The sequence below is a fragment of the Triticum urartu genome, chromosome 7 (assembly GCF_003073215.2).
Source record: "Triticum urartu cultivar G1812 chromosome 7, Tu2.1, whole genome shotgun sequence".
Classification (NCBI taxonomy): Eukaryota; Viridiplantae; Streptophyta; class Magnoliopsida; order Poales; family Poaceae; genus Triticum; species Triticum urartu.
The window spans coordinates 27,678,282-27,697,809 of record NC_053028.1 but is presented as its reverse complement, the minus strand read 5'-3'; the positions used below and the strand labels follow the sequence as shown (position 1 = coordinate 27,697,809).

Sequence of the window (19,528 nt, the reverse complement as noted above, 5' to 3'; positions counted from 1 at the left end):
AGTAGTGGTTATGAATATAAAACAAATTATAGTACCTTCGTTGTAAATTATAAGATGTTTTGGATATTTTAATATGGACTACATACATAGTGGACTGAATGAACAAGCACACTAAAATGCGTCGACATACATCCGAATCAGAAAAACACTAGAACATCTTATAATTTGAAACAGAGGGAATATTAAGCAAATGTTCTTCTATTCCTGAGTATTATTTGTTTGTTGTGGACCTTGCATGGCCTATTGATGTGGTGAAAATTCTCTAATATACCTTCTCGCCGTTTACTATATATGCCTGTTTGTTGATTCTGTAATAATCTACGCTAAAGGTGCACGGTACTGCTAATATTTCTTTTTTCTTTTTATCTTGTGCCCATGATGATATGCAGGCATACATAGGGTAAGGTGTCATCTTAAATGGAAGCTAAGCGCAAGGTCATATTTGTTGTAATATAAAAATAAGCCAATACAAACTATTCAAATAAATAAATAAAACCAGGACACTTGCTTTGTGGATTACAAGATGATTATACAACTATCTCTGTGTCGTAAAAATATCTTTATGCCTAAACTTATTGTTATGAGGCAGTGTACAAGCATTGTTTCTGGACGCCAATATCTCTCAAGCCATATGAGATTTGAGAAAGAGCATGTCAGGCCAATATCTCTCATGGATTGGGCTCTTTCAGTGATGGGTTTTTAGGGCTATGGAAGAGCAATTCTATGACCATATGGTCAAACAACGAAGGAGTACAAGGGGGTGATCACGTGTCCGCGATGGCGGCGAGACAACTCGCGAGGTTGGATTTGTGTAGGCGTGCAGTAAGGATGGTGAGCAACAAGTAAAATTGATGATCCGTGGCAACGCACGGGTATTTAGCTAGTGCAAATAACATGATAACTCATACATCGCAGACTTGATAACTTATGTACCTGATCCTGGTAAATATGGCGAGTGTGGCGAGGGGGGGTGATGCCCCGCTAATTTCTGTGTAAATAACATGGTAATAAAAACATACAAAATTGATCACTCCCATACAAACGCCACTGTAACTTTTGACCTGAAACTTTTTTGTTGAAAAACATACATCCAATAATTTCTGTGTAAATAACATGATGATGTATCATCGCAGACTTGATAACTAATATTTTACGTTTAAACACCATGGTGTCTTTCATCCAAGGGAAAAAAGTTTTTGAAACATTTCACCGGTAATTTCTATGTTAAATTACCATACTTCCCCATGCTTTTAACTTTCTCGTACTGTAGTTACCAGCCTTATCATGGTATAGTTATCATGTTGCTCAGACCATAGTTATCACGCTGGTCATTGCCAAAGTTACCAAGCCAAACTTTATTTTTTCTTCTGATATGGCAGAAATAAGAAAGGTTCAAATAACATTGTCATTCTACAATAGACAACAACAAAAGGTGGCTTAGTTGGTTATTAGGCTCGATAGGTATTACATAGACCTGGGTTCAAATCCTCTTTCAAGCACTTTTATTTTCTTTTCATATTATGTAGCGAAAAACCAGAAAAAACCACTAGCAATTTACTATGGTGAAAAACCAGAAAAAACTACTAGCAATTTACTAAGGTTTTTGAGAGAAAGAAAAAAATCAGTGAAAGCGAGCGAACGACCAGTCGATTGATCGTTAGCACAGTCCTTATATTTATAGTTCTAAGAGACTTAGCCCCTAAGCAACCTCGGAGATCCTTATAGGATTTGGATTTTCCATCCTAACAAAGCAAACTCAATCTCTTAAGTATTTCCTAATCTAACAAGACTCGATAAGACAGCTTGACGGCTGCGGCTGCGGCACTGATGGCGCCCTGCCGGCCCTCCTGGGCCCTTGCTGGATCGTATGTATGACAAAGGGCTTTGCCAAATTTATTAATAAAAGAGAGAGAAAAGATATCTCATGATCAAGAGGTGTCATGCACATATTCTAAAATCATGTGAGGTTGTCACGTACTAACGTGAGGCTATATCTCCACACTATGAGTTATATGCTAAAATTTAATACTATTAAAAAATAATTCATATTGTATATATATGAGCTACACTAGTAGAAAACACGGCTTTGGTTCGGTCCTGGCCAGCCCATTAGTCCCGATTCAGTTACGAACCAGGACCTATGGGGCATATGTCCCGGTTCGTGAGCCCAGGAGGCTGGCCGGAGCCTCGTGGGCATTGGTCCCGATTCGTCTGGACCCATTTGTCCCGGTTCCTGGCACGAACCGGGACCAATGGGCCTCGCTTCTGGCCCACCTACATTTGTCCCGGTTTGTGGCAGAAGGGGGGGCTTTAATCCCGGTTCCAGCCACGAACTGGGACAAATGAGTTGCCTATATATACCCCATCGCCGCAGCGAGCACTCCACAGTGCTCTATTTTTTCTGGCCGGTAAGGGGAGGGCATTTGGGTGCTCTAGCTCACCTCCTATGAACATGAGGTGTTCGATGAAATGCCCAAGCCACACCAGTTAAGCTTTCTCCTCTTGAAGCTCGACCTCTAAGCTCCATTTTTCCGCGAGATTTGCATAGGTTTAGCGGTCTGTCACGTCATGTCCCCGTCTTCACCGCCGTCGATCTCCCGCGCCGATCTCGTCGCCGGCACCACCATGATGAGCCTATTTTTCTTATCTTCTTTCTGAAAGAAAAGAATTGTTACTTTAGATTGATACTTGTCTAATTTTCTTACTTTTATTATTGCTTGTCAATGAGAACTATGTATGTACATTGGTTTTAATGTGATGATGAACTTCTATTAATTTGGTCACTTATCTATTTATGATATTCTGTAATGGTTTTAGACACACTTAATTATATATAATGCACGCAGATGAACCGGCAATGGATGTATGGTGACAGACACACCTCTAAATACGTTCAGGGCATGCATAATTTTCTTGAAGTGGCTGACGCAAACAATGCAACACGGCAGGAGAGGACAAGCGCGACAGCTCGCGTGCTCGGTGCAGCGTGCGCTTGCATGCATGTGCCTCTGTGCATGTGTGGCTGCTTGTGTATTGGCTGTGTGCGAGCACAGGAATGCACTACAGATGCGGATTCCAACATGCGTAGAAAAAATACCTTTCACTTCTTTTGATCTCCATCTTTGATTAAAGGAGACTAGTCGACAAGGAGACAAACATACTCAGAGCTTACAGTGCCCGTGTGTGCTGAGTGTGTCAACAACGCGGTGGTTGGTGCGATGCACAGCTGAGAACGTTATCTTCACAATTGGGACCATTCACCTGGTATTTTGCGTCCATCAAGCGATTGATTATGAGAGGTTATATTACTACGGAAATTGTACTGCTACAGGTAGTTCCTAATTAGAATGTCATTTAGTACGGTTGTTGTGTAACATGGATCTAAGGTTAAGATACATCTAAGGAGCTTTGTGATTGTAATAAACAATAGCCATATGCATTAGTCAATGTAGAAGGTGTGATATTAATATATTTCCTTTTCTAAAAAAGAAAGAGCTTACAGTGCCGGTGTGTGCTGAGTGTGTCGAGGAAACAGCAACAGCGCGGTGGTTAGTGGTGCGATGCACGGCTGAGGGAGCTCTCGCGCAGGCGGCTCGCTGCGTCCAAGGCTCCGACTACAGGAACGTGCCAAGTAGGGTTTGTAAAGCGACGCAAAAACGGCTACACGTCTCGCCTGAACTTCAACCGTTTCTACAACCCCAAAGCCGAGGTTCCCAACTATCCATCGATGCAATTTGGTACTACTTCTCTCTCAGTTTACAGGGCGTGCGCGTACCCCTAGATCCTCAATTTGACTAACCTAATACAAGTCATATATTACAAAAAATATACCAACATAAACTTTGGAGTTTCTACTTTCAAAAGGTATAATTTTTGTGTTATATAGTTTACATTAGGGTGATAAAATTGGCAACCTAGGTATACGCGTAGGACTTGTAAACTGAAACCGAGGTAGTACTACAACTTTATTTAAGCACTAAACATTGGTTACATTATATTTTTGGTTATAGAAATTGTTTTTCATGCCATAACAAATAACAACCTATTCCCAATTTGTTTGTTAGAATTCTTATTAGGCATTATCAAGCCCTCGAATAAATTAATGTACAATATAAACTTTATTTCTTTTAATTACCAAAGTGACATCTAAAGTCTGGTTATTATTTTATCGTGAAATAAATTTAAAATGTGATGAGATTATTTGCTAACTACTCTTAAGACTTAAGCGTGGTGCTAAACAAGTTCGTAACCCCAGGGGTGTTACAATGAATATTCCTCAATCGACACAAACAGGACGAGCATCACTACTAGGACCAAACCTGTAAACTCCAATTAACAATATACCATGTACACATCTTCCTATCGGGTTTTAACTTCATAGCTAACATGTTTCGTCAATATAGTAGCAAGTAAATTAATAACTGAGTTACTCCATCATTCGCCGGTGACAACCAAATCACCAATTTTGTTTTCCTCCAATAAACACGAGTGTGCGTACTATATATTAAGAAAAGGAATGGGGTGAAGAGCCCCTCCACGATATTGTTATATGATTTTACATGCAAAACATCACCACCTGAACACCCTACCTTCTATTGCTAAGGTAACTTGCCGCACTAGCCCGCCGTTCCACGTGGTTGAAGAAGCCGTTAAGGTCTCCTTTTAAGTAATCCCGTTTGTTTCAAATTGCGCCCCTCCTCCGTGATCCTATGGAGTACATACACTAGTAGAAAACATGGCTTTGGTTGGGGCCTGGCCAGCCCATTAGTCCCGGTTCAGTCACGAACCGGGACCCATGGGGGCATACGTCCCGGTTCGTGAGCCCAAGCAGCCGGCCGGGGCCTCGTGGGCATTGGTCCCGGTTCGTCTGGACACATTTGTCCCGGTTCCTGGTACGAACCGGGACCAATGGGCCTCGCTCCTGGCCGACATACATTGATCCCGGTTCGTGGCTCGAACCGGGACAGAAGGGGAGCTTTAGACCCGGTTCCAGCCACGAACCGGGACAAATGAGTTGCCTATATATACCCCATCGCCGCAACAGAGCACTCTACAGTGCTCTGTTTTTTCTGGCCGGCGAGGAGAGGGCATTTGGGTGCTCTAGCTCACCTCCGATGCACATGAGGTGTCCCATGAAATGCCCGAGTTGCACTAGTTAAGCTTTCTCCTTTCGAAGCTCGACCTGCAAGCTCCATTTTCCCCGAGATTTGCATAGGTTTAGCGGTCCATCACGTCCCGTCCCCGTTTTCAGCGCCGTCGATCGCCCGCGCCGATCTCGTCGTCGGCACCACCGTGGTGAGCCTCTCGTTCTTATCTTCTTTCTGAAAGAAAAGAATTCTTACTTTAGATAGATACTTGTCTAATTTTTTTTACTTTTATTATTGCTTGTTATTATATAGTGCGATGGTTTTGGTATCCGCCTCCATCGGCCCTTGTCCTGTCTATGATTCAGATGTGGTATATAATATTTTTTTATAACTATTTTGTTCATTTATTGTTTATGACAATTATGCCGACCTATGTGACATAGATTTTATTTATGTAGGAGGTAGTTGAACCAGAAATTCCAATCGACCCTATTGTAGAGAGGTTAAATTTAGTTGAAGAAGAAAACAATTACTTGAAGGAAAAAATAAAAAAATGAGGAGGAGAAGATGATATTGGAGTTGCATGTTGCGGATGTAGTCGATGATCACAAGATCAAGATGGATGCAATGCGGTTGAAGATTAGAAAGATTAGAAAATATGCCATTCATACCGAGGCTTGGTATCATTATGCCGTTGGATCAATTTTTACCTTGGTTGTGATTATGATCGCATTTGTTGTTGCATTGAAAGGTTTTACATAGTTTCAATGTATGGTTTAACTAGATGCTCGGGAGAGCTATATTTTGTTCAATGAGAACTATGTATGTACTTTGTTTTTAATGTGATGATGAACTTCTATTAATTTGGTCACTTATCTATCCATGTGAATCTGTAATGGTTTTTGACACACAATGTGATGATGAACTTCTATTAATTTGGTCACTTATCTATCCATGTGACTTTGAATGGTGCATTTTGAACACATAAAATGTCTGGAGTTCAAATAAGTTCAAAAAAATGAAATCCCTTTGTAGCAAATGAGTTTTCATCCGAAACCCTGATACTTCGAAAGAGATTGTCCATTTTGTACACGAGATGCATCCAGTTTTTCCCGTCACCCTCTCAACTTTTTAGCACATGCTTTGTGGGTGAAATGATGATACCATGCTAACTTTCAAGCTTTTTAGAGTTCATTTGTAGTGCTTTTCAATTTCAGGGTCATTTAGCTCAAAAAAACAGTAAATGCACGAAAAATAACAAATGAAGTCAAAAAGGGTTGAAAATTGATGATGTGGCTTTGAATGGTGCATTTTGAACACACAAAAAGTCTGGAGTTCAAATAAGTTCAAAAAATGAAATCCCTTTGTAACATATGAGTTTTCGTCCGAAACCTACTTCGAAAGAGATTGCCCGTTTTGTACATGAAGTGCATCTAGTTTTTGCCGTAACCCTCTCAACTTTTTAGCACATGCTATGCGGGTGAAATGATGATACCGTGCCAACTTTCAACCTTTTCAGAGTTCGTTTGTAGTGATTTTCAATTTCAGGGTCATTTAGTGCAAAAGAATGAACTAATAGCAAAAATAATGAACTTAAAATAATCAATTAAAATATTATGTTATGATCAACTAAAACAAAACTATAATATTCTTCAATAGCAAAAACAATCAACTAAAAAGTTTTTATAAAACTCTAATAGCAAAAGGAATCAACTTAAAAGCTTTTATAAACCTCTAGTATTTTTTAAACTAAAATTATATAAAACTTATGCAACTAAAAGCATGAAAGAATTATGAAAACATGAAAAGTAGAAAGAATTATCATAAAGAATTTTTTGTTAGAAACTTTAGTAGCAAAAATAATTTTCATAAAGAATTTTTTTGATACAAACTAAAATACAAAATCAGTTTTTTAATATATTGATAAAACGCGGTAATATTAAATAGCAGGAAAAAGAATCACTCAAAATATATTTTTATAGTGAAGTTATTTACAAACTAGTGATTCACACAAATTTCAAAGAATTCTAATTTGGAAACTAATGGCACTAACAGAAAGTTTATAATTATTCTGACCTAAAAGAAAAAAGAATAAAAAAATAAAGTAAAAATTAAAAGAAAATAAATAATTCAAAAAAACAAAAAAAATACTGGAAAAAAATTAAAAAAATGCCGCCTACTGGGCCACACGGCCTCCATACGACTAGAAACCCATCTGTACAAGGACCAGGATGCAGGCCCGCAGGCCCAATAGGCCCAACATGGCAGTGACAAGGGTAGGCAAGTACTGCCTGCATATTAGAGAGGAGCTCAGCACCTGAGCCGCAACGCAGCTTATAAACAGGTGCTGAGCTCTCTCAGCTAGCGAGGTGGGACTAAACTCCCACCACACCACCGCTGTGATAGCCTCTGGTCCCGGTTGGTGGGACGAACCGGTACGAATACCCCCCTTTGGTCCTGGTTCGTAGCACCAACCGGGACCAATACCCCCCTTTGGTCCCGGTTCGTGCCACCAACCGGGACCAAAGGTCTCTTTTCAGCATGTCAAAAATGTCTTTTTGTTCATATATAGAAAGTTTTTATATATGACTATGGATATATGAGCAAGTATGATCCATGGATTTATGCATTGATATATATATATATATATGAGAAATGATGTTCATAGAATATTTACCAAGTATATATGTATTTTTTCATATATGCATTTTTTTCATAGCATTTTTTCTATTTATATATGTGTGTGGCTATAGATGGATATATATATATATGAGAAATGATGATCCATGGATGTATGTATGTATGTGGATACATGAGGGGGGGCGGTCGATATACCCCCTCTCCGATAACATTTCCTTCTTCATATGTTGATTTAGTTGATTTAGGTTAGTGCATTTTAGGTTAGTTGATTTATAGTGCATTATAGTTGAAAAAAGAAGAAGAAGGAAAATAAGAAAAAAAATAAGAAGAGGAAGAAGGAGAAGAAGAAAGGAGAAGAAGAGGAGAGGAGAAAAAAACAAGAAGAGAAAAAAAAAAGAAAAAAAAGAGGAGGAGAATCTCCCCTATTCCTTTCTTCTTCTCCTCTTTTTTCTTCTTCGACTTTTTTCCTCTTCTTACATGAGGGTGGGGGGGTCGATATACCCCCTCCCCGATAACTTCGACATGAGGGTGGGGGTCACCGAGGGTTCGAGGGGCGAGGGTCGGGAACTAGGGTAGAGGTTCGAGGGTCACTGAGGGGTCGAGAGGCTGCCTAGTGTCAAAGTATTGAAGAAATCCATGGCTTCATCATTAGCCGGAAGTAACTGGGGTATGATGATACGAAGTTGTGCAAAGTTGTTTTGGAACGGAGTTTCGGATAGAATAATTCGCCTTTTTGTATGAATTTCAGCAAAGGCCTTCCAAATAGCGATATTCAGAAGGCTCTTGCTAAACTTTGTACGAAAAAGCGAATTATCCTATCTGGGACTCCGTTCGAGAACATCTTTGAAGAACTTTGTACCATCATGCACCTGTTACTTTCGCCTAATGATGAAGACATGGTTTTGTTGAATCCTTTGACGCTAGACAAACGTGACTCATGACCAACAAGTATAGGGAATCTATCGTAGTCCTTTCGATAAGTAAGAGTGTCGAACCCAACGAGGAGCAGAAGGAAATGATAAGCGGTTTTCACCAAGGTATTCTCTGCAAGCACTCAAATTATAGGTAACAGATAGTTTTGTGATAAGATAATTTGTAAGGGTAACAAGTAATAAAGCTAAATAAAGTGTAGCAAGGTGGCCCAATCCTTTTTGTAGAAAAGGACAAACCTGGACAATTTCTTATATAGAGGAAAGCGCTCCCGAGGACACATGGGAATTATCGTCAAGCTAGTTTTTATCACGTTCGCGCTCGGTACTTCGATAATTTGATATGTGGGTGGACCGGTGATTGGGTGCTGCCCTTACTTGGACAAGCATCCCACTTATGTTTAACTCCTATTGCAAGCATCCGCAACTACAAAAGAAGTATTAAGGTTGACCTAACCATAGCATGAATCATATGGATCCAAATCAGCCCCTTACGAAGAAAAGCATAAACTAGGGTTTAAGCTTCTGTCGCTCTAGCATCCCATCATCTACTTATTACTTCCTAATGCCTTCCTCTAGGCCCAAACAATGGTGAAGTGTCATGTAGTCGACGTTCACATAACACCACTAGAGGAGAGACAACATACATCTCATCAAAATATCGAACGAATATGAAATTCACATGACTACAAATAGCAAGACCTCTCCCATGTCCTCAGGAACAAACGTAACTACTCACAAAGCACATTCATGTTCATAATCAGAGGGGTATTAATATGCATAATGGATCTGAACATATGATCTTTCACCAAATAAACCAACTAGCATCAACTACAAGGAGTAATCAACACTACTAGCAACCTACAGGTACCAATCCCAGGCTTAGAGACAAAGATTGGATACCAGAGATGAACTAGGGTTTTAGAGGAGATGGTGCTGGTGAAGATTTTGATGGAGATTGGCCCCCTCCCGATCAGAGGAGCGTTGGTGATGACGATGGCGATGATTTCTCCCTCCCGGAGGGAAGTGTCCCCGGCAGAACAGCTCTGCCGGAGCCCTAGATTGGTTCCGCCAAGGTTCTGCCTCGTGGCAGCGGAGTTCCTTCCCAAAAGCTTGCTTATGATATTTCTTCGAACGAAAGACTTCATATAGCAGAAGATGGGCACCGGAGAGCCACCAGGGGGCCCACGAGGCAGGGGGCGCGCCCAAGGGGGTAGGGCACACCCCCACCCTCGTGGCCAGGGTGTGGGCCCCCTCTGATATTTTCTTCGCTCAATATTTTTTATTATTTCCAAAAATAACTTCCGTGGAGTTTCAGGACTTTTGGAGTTGTGCAGAATAGGTCTCTAATATTTGCTCCTTTTTCAGCCCAGAATTCCAGCTGTCGGCATTCTCCCTCCTTATGTAAACCTTGTAAAATAAGAGAGAGTAGACATAAGTATTGTGATATAATGTGTAATAACAGCCCATAATGCAATAAATATCGATATAAAAGCATGATAAAAATGGACGTATCAGTGACATGAAGGGGTCGAGGGTCGGGGGTCGTCCAGGAGTCGAGGGTCCAGATTTATCAAGAACGCCCCCATTATGGATGTGCACAAGTTGATCCAAACCCTAGAAGCGTTGCCGAGGCCACCCCAAACCCTAGAGAAGCGTCGAGGCCACTAATATGATTCCTTGTTGTGATTAGGTAGCTAGGTCTACGTTTGCCACTAATATATCCACCTGCTGTCATGTTTGTATAATAATTGCCATGTTGTAATATTTGCAGAAACAATGGAGCACGGACGAGACGAGGCAGCAGAACAGGTGTTGGGGGACATAATCTTAGCCGGAGGTGATGTCATGTTGTATCTTAGCGACAATGATGGTCTGTAAGGACAGGTTGAAGAAGCATGCTACAGTGATTGAACAATGGAGGAGGAAATTCATGATTATGATGGCTCCGGTGACCGAATGCCGGTGCAAGAAGGAGACCGTGATGACGGCTCTGGTGACCGAACAGAGTCCGGCCAGGTATATATATATACTGACTAGCTAATTGATGCATTCATTCTTTTGGTATGTACACATATTAACTCTCGTCTTTCTTCCTTTTCTAGCCCTCCGGATCGAGCACAACTTCGGTAAAGAAACGAGGCCCGAAGAAAAAGTTGCGCCCGGATGAAAGGTTCACGATCACAGCAATCATGCGCGATGGCCAACCGATTGAACCCATCCGGACAAAGGAAGCATTAGCTACTCAGTGCGGGGTTCTTTTTAGGGACAAGATCCCGATCAGCATCCAGCAATGGTTGAAGCCTAAGAAGGAAGACCCTGAGATCTCTTATGTCAACGATATGCAGAAAGATGATCTTTGGACCGGGTTGAAGGCAAATTTCACCCTACCGCCACAGGAGGATCCGGAGAAGCCAGTTAAAGAGCAATTGATCAAGTCTCATGCTCTTAAGAAGATGGCAAAACTATTCAGGAGGTGGAAGAATGAGCTGAAAACAACGTTTGTTGACAAAGAAGAGACACCAGAATTCACCTGCCGGTATGAGAAGATCAGAGATCACTGGGACGAATTTGAGGCCCACAAGACATCGGAGAAGAGTAAGTAGATGTTAGTGAGAAACAAGATAAATGCTGTGAAGAAGGAGCATCATCATCACACGGGGTCAGGTGGCTACCTCAAAGCCCGGCTGTTGTGGGCCAAGGCTGAGAATGACCTGCTTGATAAAGGGGTCGAACCAGAGACATTGAACTGGCCAGACCGTTGCCGGACTTGGTTCTTCGGGGTTGGCGGAAGCTTGGACCCTGTAACAGGGAAGTGCGTTTGGACGAAAGAGCAAATGCGAATACCCGTCACGAAGCTTAAGTACTATATCGCCGCAGCGCAGGACGGGATGTTCGTTCCAGACAGAGAGAATGACGAGCTCACAATGGCCCTCGGGAATCCTAAGCACCCTGGACGGACACGAGGCACGCCAGGCTCCGTTCCGTGGAAGGCTGGGTTTCCGGACGCGGGCGGTTACAAATGCCAAAAGAGGAGGAAGAAAGTGGAGCAGACCCAACTACAGGCGCTGCACGCAAGGGTACAAGCAATAGAGGAACGAGCAGCAATTCGCAGCAAGCGACCTGCCGAGGCTACCCCGCCATCTCAGCGGAGAAGCAGCGTGGCTTCCACCGAGCTGCTTCAGCTGGAGCATGTCTTCATGGCTCCTGCTAGCTACCCCATGGATGCTATCACGGAGTCTCAAAATTGCCACCTTATGACGCAATGGCAGAACTTTAAAGTCAAGGCGGCTGTCGGCTCTATTCGACCTCATGAACCCGACGCAACTTTTCACTGCCGTCCAATTTCAGACTGATATGTTAGGGTGACGGTGGACGAAATAACGGTGGGATTTGAGGACCTCTAGTTTGACCACCCTACCGGTGAAGGGGAGACTCGGCTGGATTCAGCTCTGAAGACTCCATGCCTATGGCAGAAGGAGCTCATCGACCTTCCGAACTAGACGCCTCCGCGTCTTCCTCCTCCTTCGGCGAGTCAGGGCACTCCACCTCCTCCTCCGCCTCCTCCTCCTCCTTCGGCAAGTCAGGGCACTCCGCCTCCTCCTACTCCTCCGGCGAGTCAGGGCACTCCACCTCCTCCTTCGCCTCCTCCTCCTCCTCCTCCGGCGAGTCAGGGCACTCTGCCTCCTCCTCCTGCTCCTCCTCCGATGAGTCAGGGAACTCCACCTCCTCCTCCGCCTCCTCCTCCAATGAGTGATCAGGGCACTCTGCCTCCTTCTCCAGCGTGTGGAGGCACTTCGCCTCCTTCTCCGCCTGCGCCGGCGCGCCCGAGCGGCCAGCCTCCTCCTTCTCCGCCTCGTCAGCAAGGGTGGAAGAGACCCGCCGCCGCTCCGGCTGCTCCGACGCGTCGTACTCGTTCTCCTCTGCCTCGTAATCAAGCAAAGAAGACAGCCGCAGCCACTCCGTCTGCTCTGGCATCTAGCAGTACAGCCAGAGGCGGGAGGCAATTAAGTTTCAGTCCATCTCTAAAGCCTCTAGAGAAGTTACCATACGAGAGGTCTGTGGAGGAAAACAAGAAGATCATGGAAGCCGAAGTGAGGGACTTCTTTGAAGCAGTGAAAGCAAAGAAACATCCACCTCCGGAGGACAAGGTAGATCCGGTGAAAGCAAAGCGCACACTCGATGCCCTGAAGAAACCACCACCGTCTCCGCTGAAAACCAACTATGAGCGCATGATTGGAAAGTCATTTATCGAAGCGGAGTAGTCGGGAAGTATTATCAGTTATCGAAGGTTAGCAGAACGACGAGCTGGGAAAAAAATTGCCCAGGTCGGCGAACAAGCGAACCAATCGTGCCCCCTGCTCAAGGTGTCTAGCGATATCGTCGCTAATGATCCGAGGATGGTGCCCGATTATACCAATCTTGGAGATTACCCGCCCGACAATGCAAATTTTGATATAATGGAGGTGGACGAATACTTCGACGCTAAGAGTTAAAGAGGAGCACGACCTCATTGGAATTGAATTGTTGTCTGTTTCATTTGAGGAGTTATTCTGGTGGTTCAATCAAAAGGCCCTCGATAAACTAACGGTCACTTGCTACTGTCTGTAAGTACTACTTCTGTCATTAAGTCTCTATATGTATAGCTCAGCTCTTTCATTACATTTATTTGTAATTATCCTCACTATATTATGCAGATTGAATATCGTCGAGTGTAGAAAAGCAGAAATCTATGATATTGGGTTCATTAACACAAATCTCATAGATGAATATACGGTTAAATTTGATGCCAAAGCAACCGAGGCCAACTTGCCCCAATCGTTGGTAATAAATCAAAACAAAAATAAAATACTCTTTCCTTACAACTTCAAGTGAGTGTTACTGTCTTGTGCATATTCGGTTTCCCTTATTACTCGAGGTTATAGTAATGTAATTGATGAGTTATGTATGCGTACGCAGCTTCCACTATATTCTCCTGGAGATTAAGCTTGAGCAGGGACTAGTAACCGTCTTAGACTCGAGAAGAAAATCTCCCGAGACCTATGCGGACATGACTAAAATGCTCGAGAAGTAAGTTTAATCGATCATTATCGCACCATATCGGCAACCTTTTGTTCATTTCTTGATATCAAGTAATTGTTTTCTTTGTCTCGCAGTGTTTGGAAAGTATTCACCGCACAATCTCCGGGACTGCCGACGGAGCTGCGATGGACATACCCGAAAGTAAGTAGTACTAGCTAGCTAATTCCGCGCATCTCGATCCTGTTGATTCTAGCTACTTTCATCAATGCCATTTATAATGCTTCATTATCAGTTTGATTGACCTCGCTATTTCTCGTAAAGTGCTTGTGGCAGGAACAAGGGAATGATTACTATGGATACTACGTTTGCGAGTTCATCTACAATGCGACTTGCAAAAAAACACGGGGCTACTCTAAAAGACAATTCGATGTGCGTAATCAATTCATGACGAACTTCTGTACTTAATGCTTTCCTTCATTTGCTTACTAGCTAGCGTCAACCAAGCACGGAGATGAGAGAGGACACTTACCTCTATTAATTAATTAGCTACCTAACACAATATATGAAACCCCCCAAAATTAACCATACAAAACCCCCCAAAACTACGAAACTCCCCCCTTTCAGAAAAAAAACAAAAACCCTAGCCCCTAAAATGCTGACGCGTGGTAGCTTATTGGTCCCGATTGGTGGTACCAACCGGGACAAAAGGCCCCCCTGTCAGGGCAAGCAGCAGCGGCCACATGGAGACCCATCTGTCCTGGTTGGTGTAAGAACCGGGACTAAAGGTTTAGGACTTTAATAACGACCCTTTAGTCCCGGTTCCCCCAACCGGGACAAATGGGCCTTACGAACCGGGACAAATGGCCGTTTTCTACTAAAACGGCAATGTACGGGATCTAGCTTTCCAAGTGAACTCGGCCATTGGGTCTACATTCACTACCCCAATACTTGGCTGCATAGGCTGATCTCGTGGTGAAGGTGCCACTTGTCTCCCAGGACCACAATACCTCATCTTGTCGTGTCTGATCAAGTTCTATTCCAGTAGTCCAAGTCCACAATGTAAGATATTCATGCAGAGTAGCTGTGTTGACTTCTGGGTCCACATCCCGCGCCTAAGCATTCTCATGTAGCGCCCGGGCGAAATCACCCATTTTCTATTTCTCATGATTTTGCTGAGGGTTTGAACGTGCAGTAGATGGCAGTGACAAGCTAAGTAACTCTATCATTCACCCCTGACAAGAAAATCATTCGCCGGTAGACGGCGGCTTGGGCGGTTGTGGTGTTGCATGTCGGCGTGGCATGGGATCTCCTGTCCGATGATGAGGCGGAATCTCGGGTAGTGTAATAGTTTATTACCTCTTGTCCCAATTGACTGATGTAGTGTTGATGTTGGGATCTCCTTGGGATATGCATCTTTCTGTTGAGTGAACGTTGGGTGGTTGCGGTGTTTTCTGTCATCGTCCAGCCACTTGAAGATGATGACGGGGGATAGCCGTTGTCGACGGTCTGATGGGCAAAGTAGCAAAAGCGGCCATAGTACGGTGGGTGTTGCGGCGCCTTCTTGATGATTTGTGTGGCGCCCGATGAAGGGGATTCCTTCATCGTGGTGTTGACGGAGGATTTGTTAGCTGCGATCATTGCTTGCTATATCTCGGTAGCAAGATTATCGTCGTCGTTGACTGCGTCCACATCCAATCTGGCTTGGACCATGGTGATGTCGGTGCTATAGGGGTGGGCTTGCTGATGCCTGCGGTGTCGGTGATGATGTTGTGCGTAGCGACTTATGCTAGCTTCTGCTCGAGGGTGAGTCGTTCCATGCGAGGATCGGTGATTTCCTGGTTGATGTTCTCCCTTTTGATGGTGGAGAGATCTGGATATGTTGCGTTCCGATGGTAAGGGAAAAAATTCATGAATTTCTTCCCAACTGGCGAGGGCGGCGTGGAGGTCCTCCATGTGGTTGATCTAACGTGGCTCCGAGTACCAAATGTAATAGGGTTTGCGGGGCAGGGGCGGCGCAAGGGAGGAGAGAGAGAGGAGGGGCGAGAGAGCTTGAGAGGGGCAAGAGTCTTTCGACTTCTTTTTTTCTTAAAGATTGAACAATTACATGGCCCATTGTATTTATAGTCCTAGGAGACTTAGCCCTAAGCAACCACGTATATCCTTATAGGATTTGTATTCTCCTTCCTAACAAAGCAAACTCAATCTCTTAACTCCGTAATCTAATAAGACTCGATAAGACAGCTTGACGTCGGCGGCAGCGGCACTGACGGCGCCCTGCCGGCCCTCCTGGGCCCTTGCTTGATCGTGCGTATGACAAAGGGCTTTTCCAAATTTATTAATAAAAGAGAGAGAAAAGCTATCTCATGATCAAGAGGTGTCATGTACATATTCTAAAATCATGTGAGGTTGTCACGTACTCACTCGAGGCTATATATCCACACTATGAGTTGTGTGCTAAAATGTAATGCTATTAAAAATAATTCATATATATATATGAGCTATTTGAGTGTGCCAGACACGTCAATGCGCTACTATATCTCTTGTGGTACACAGCGTGCATAGATGTAGCCATGTAGAAGAAGAGGAAGATGAAGCTGCCTGGAGTTGTAGAGAGAAGCCCCGACCTTAGTGCAGGAGACGCACAGTGAGACACTAGGCGTGTCCGCATATTTTGGGCTAGTTCTATTATGGTGGGACACACACGATGCTGAATGTTGGAGCAGAAACCATGAGATGAGACTGGCGGGTATTGGCAACAGGGCGGTCGTGGTGCGCGGAAACTGTGCACGAGTGTAGGACGCTGTGGACTAGCACGAGACCATGGGTCAGTCGCCATCAATAGCAGTGATATAGTGATAGAGGTGCACACGGCGTAGCACGCTAGGGCGACCATACCTAATAAACAGCAACAAGGACGCTTGGGAAGACGCGGATTGGCTGATGCTATATGGATATGGAAATACATGAACGTGATTACTCATTCTACTTTACTATCATATCAATACGATCTGTTTTATTCCGAAGTAAACAATCTCTGGAAACATCATTGAACATTGCGAAAGAGAAAAGAAAGATGTTACACGACCGATTTGATTATGAAAGATCACAATGCATAGGCATAGACAAGGGGGACACACCCTTGTTAGCTAGCCATCTTATTGCTGGAACAGCGGAAACGGGAAGAACATCAAACCCCTGATGATAGGAACATGTAGGTAGCTGAGGCTGCGCAGGGTCAATATTGCAATGAGTTAGACTGGCATCCACCCCATCGAACGACGAAATGTTATCAGCTCTTCCGACACACACCGCTATCGTCCTCCACGGTACACTCGCGCACGCGCGTTGTATCCAAGGACATACGCCCTTTGTGGTGTGAAGATCTCAAATTTGACGCGCTCCCCCCTCTCTGAGCTCCATATCTTTACAAACTCTGATGGCCCAAACCTTCACTGTAAACACACTCAATAATTAAGATGGAACACACACTACTCATTAATTAGGTGATAGAACAAAAGATATACACTGTACAAACTCCATACCTCCCAAAAAAGATATAAGTCTAAAATAATGTTAGGTCAAACTATCTTAATTCATAAAAACATATTATATTATATCACTAAATAAGCAACTATATGTACTCTCTCTTCTTTTATTTCATAGGTCGCAGTGCTTTAAGTCAAACATTAATAACCATCTAATGATTTTCGAAACATCCTTATAGTTTCGCAACATATATATGAATTATATACTATAAAAGTATTTTCATAGTAAATCTAAAAACAAATCTTATATATGTTATGAATCTATATAGTCAAAGATACAAATGTTTGACTTATAACAAAACTAATACGACATGTAAAAAACGTAGTGAGTATGATTTTACAAGTAATATATATTTTCATTATACTATATATATACCTATATTTGGAGTCATACCGTTTGATAATATTTTCCATAAATTGATGTCAAGTTTAGGTTAGTTTAGCTCTAACCAAACATAGATTTGCACCGTCCTTTCATGATGAAGCCAGGCATAATTATAACATGATTTGCAAAACAACCGCGCCCCACATGCATAGCAAAATATGAAATCTACTCACTTCGGTCTTGCGCAAAGGATCAGGATGTACTCGACCCCAAGTATCAGTGGTGCGGATTTTCCCGTCTTCGTCAACGTAGGAAAATTGAAACCCTTCAACTGCACCTACATGGTAGATTGTCACATTTTCAAGACGTTGGGATTTGCCTTCCATTTCCCGGGGCAGGGTGCCTCTATTTCCACCAACTGTTCCTCTCTTTGTAGGTGAAGGGACGACCTGAATATGAAGGATCAGGCATCATGATTCACGATTGTTGGTTTAGCCCAACAAAATGAGGGAGTGAAGGAATAAAGGAGAGAGCCAAACAGAGTCATAGGGCAAAAATGAAGAGTCCTCCACCTCTCCTCCCTCAACCCCTTTTATAGGGGGATTTGGGAGACCAGGTCCTCTTTATGTCTCACGGTAGGGTTTGTATTTACAAAAACACTACTAGGAGCTACAAATGAACCCTTGGTGGGGTTTGTATTTACAGGCTAAAACAGGACCTACTAGGCTATGTAACTGAGACTAACATGATAGTAGCGGTCCGCAGCGTATAACATATTCCAACAATGAGCTCGATTTGAAATAACAGAAAAGAAACGATAAGTATTTTACTGCATATATAATGCAAACTGATCAGATAACGACACCACTTGAGCTAGAATATATGATGCAAAGAGGACGAGCTGAAATTAATTACACGCTTACCTCCGTCATGTGGCAGAAGAATTCAATAGTAAGCGCATGTGTTAATGTACTGTTTGTTATACTATATACTCTTCTCCGAATGATACCGCGAGCCATTGCGAATTCACCGGTCCCACCTACAATGGCCCAGTCATTATCTGCTTCATCCTCATCATTAGCTCCCATAACCTGAAGAGTGGACGCTTCGAACCTGCATGCACAATATATATAACCATTCTCAGCAGTGGTTTCATGCCCCATAGACTCTCATGTATTATTGGCCTTACATGTAAAATAAAAACAGTGGAACCAAACGATAAGAGTTACTCTACGTGCCTTCCGACCACAAACGCCAAGGTGAACCAATTGCTCCATTTGCCGGCAAGTGTGTGCATGCCGTGCGTTTTGGCAACAAGTTTAGCCTTGGAGCCAGCACCGTCATAGACACCCCAGTTGTTCACAGCAGTTTTACCTAGCCCTGTCACGGCATTGGGCTGTATCACGTCTGACTGATTCGCGTCCCAGCCCGTCATGATCTGGCGCAGATACAGCCTGTCGACGTTCACCTTGGCGTTCTCCGTGATTCCACCGAAGCCACGAGTGACCTTGAAATTGGTGGAGACGACGCCTACGGGGAGGCTTCTGCTCGCCATGGAGACATCAGAGAGGACGCCGATGATCTCCATGGTTGGGTCGGAGACGTCGTCGCCGCAGGTCTCCATGGTGGGTTCTTCGGTGGGTGTGCAGGCCATTGCTAGCTAGCTAGTGGTGGCGGTGCGGTACTTGACTCAACTTGTGTAAGTTGTCTTTCTGTTCTATGAAAGCTGATAAAACACAGATGCGTACGTACTCCTATTTATAGCCCCGGACCGAACTGCAAGCTTGCTCAAACAAGAACGAGGCGTGCTGCGGGCTGGGCCCCTTGTGGGCGACGGAGGGGTGCGTCAGCCAGTAGATGGCATGCGGCACGCAGGAGCGCCATGTGTGGTGGGACCTGTTCGCATACTCTAACTCGGTTAGAGGTTAGAGTTCGATTCTAAACCTGAATTAACCCTGAACTAACTCTAACCAAAAAGAT

General features: G+C 43.6%; 1 protein-coding gene across 1 annotated transcript; it reads right to left on the bottom strand.

Moving 5' to 3' along the window:
• Nucleotides 1–17,718: 17,718 nt before the first annotated feature.
• On the bottom strand, nucleotides 17,719–19,262 carry LOC125518220. The gene is made up of 3 exons (XM_048683135.1): nucleotides 18,787–19,262; nucleotides 18,472–18,661; nucleotides 17,719–17,997 (listed from the first exon to the last, which is right to left on the bottom strand). Exons 1-3 carry the CDS (start codon nucleotides 19,200–19,202, stop codon nucleotides 17,719–17,721), a joined length of 885 nt encoding a protein of 294 aa, XP_048539092.1. The 5' UTR covers nucleotides 19,203–19,262.
• Between the last annotated feature and the right edge of the window lie 266 nt (nucleotides 19,263–19,528).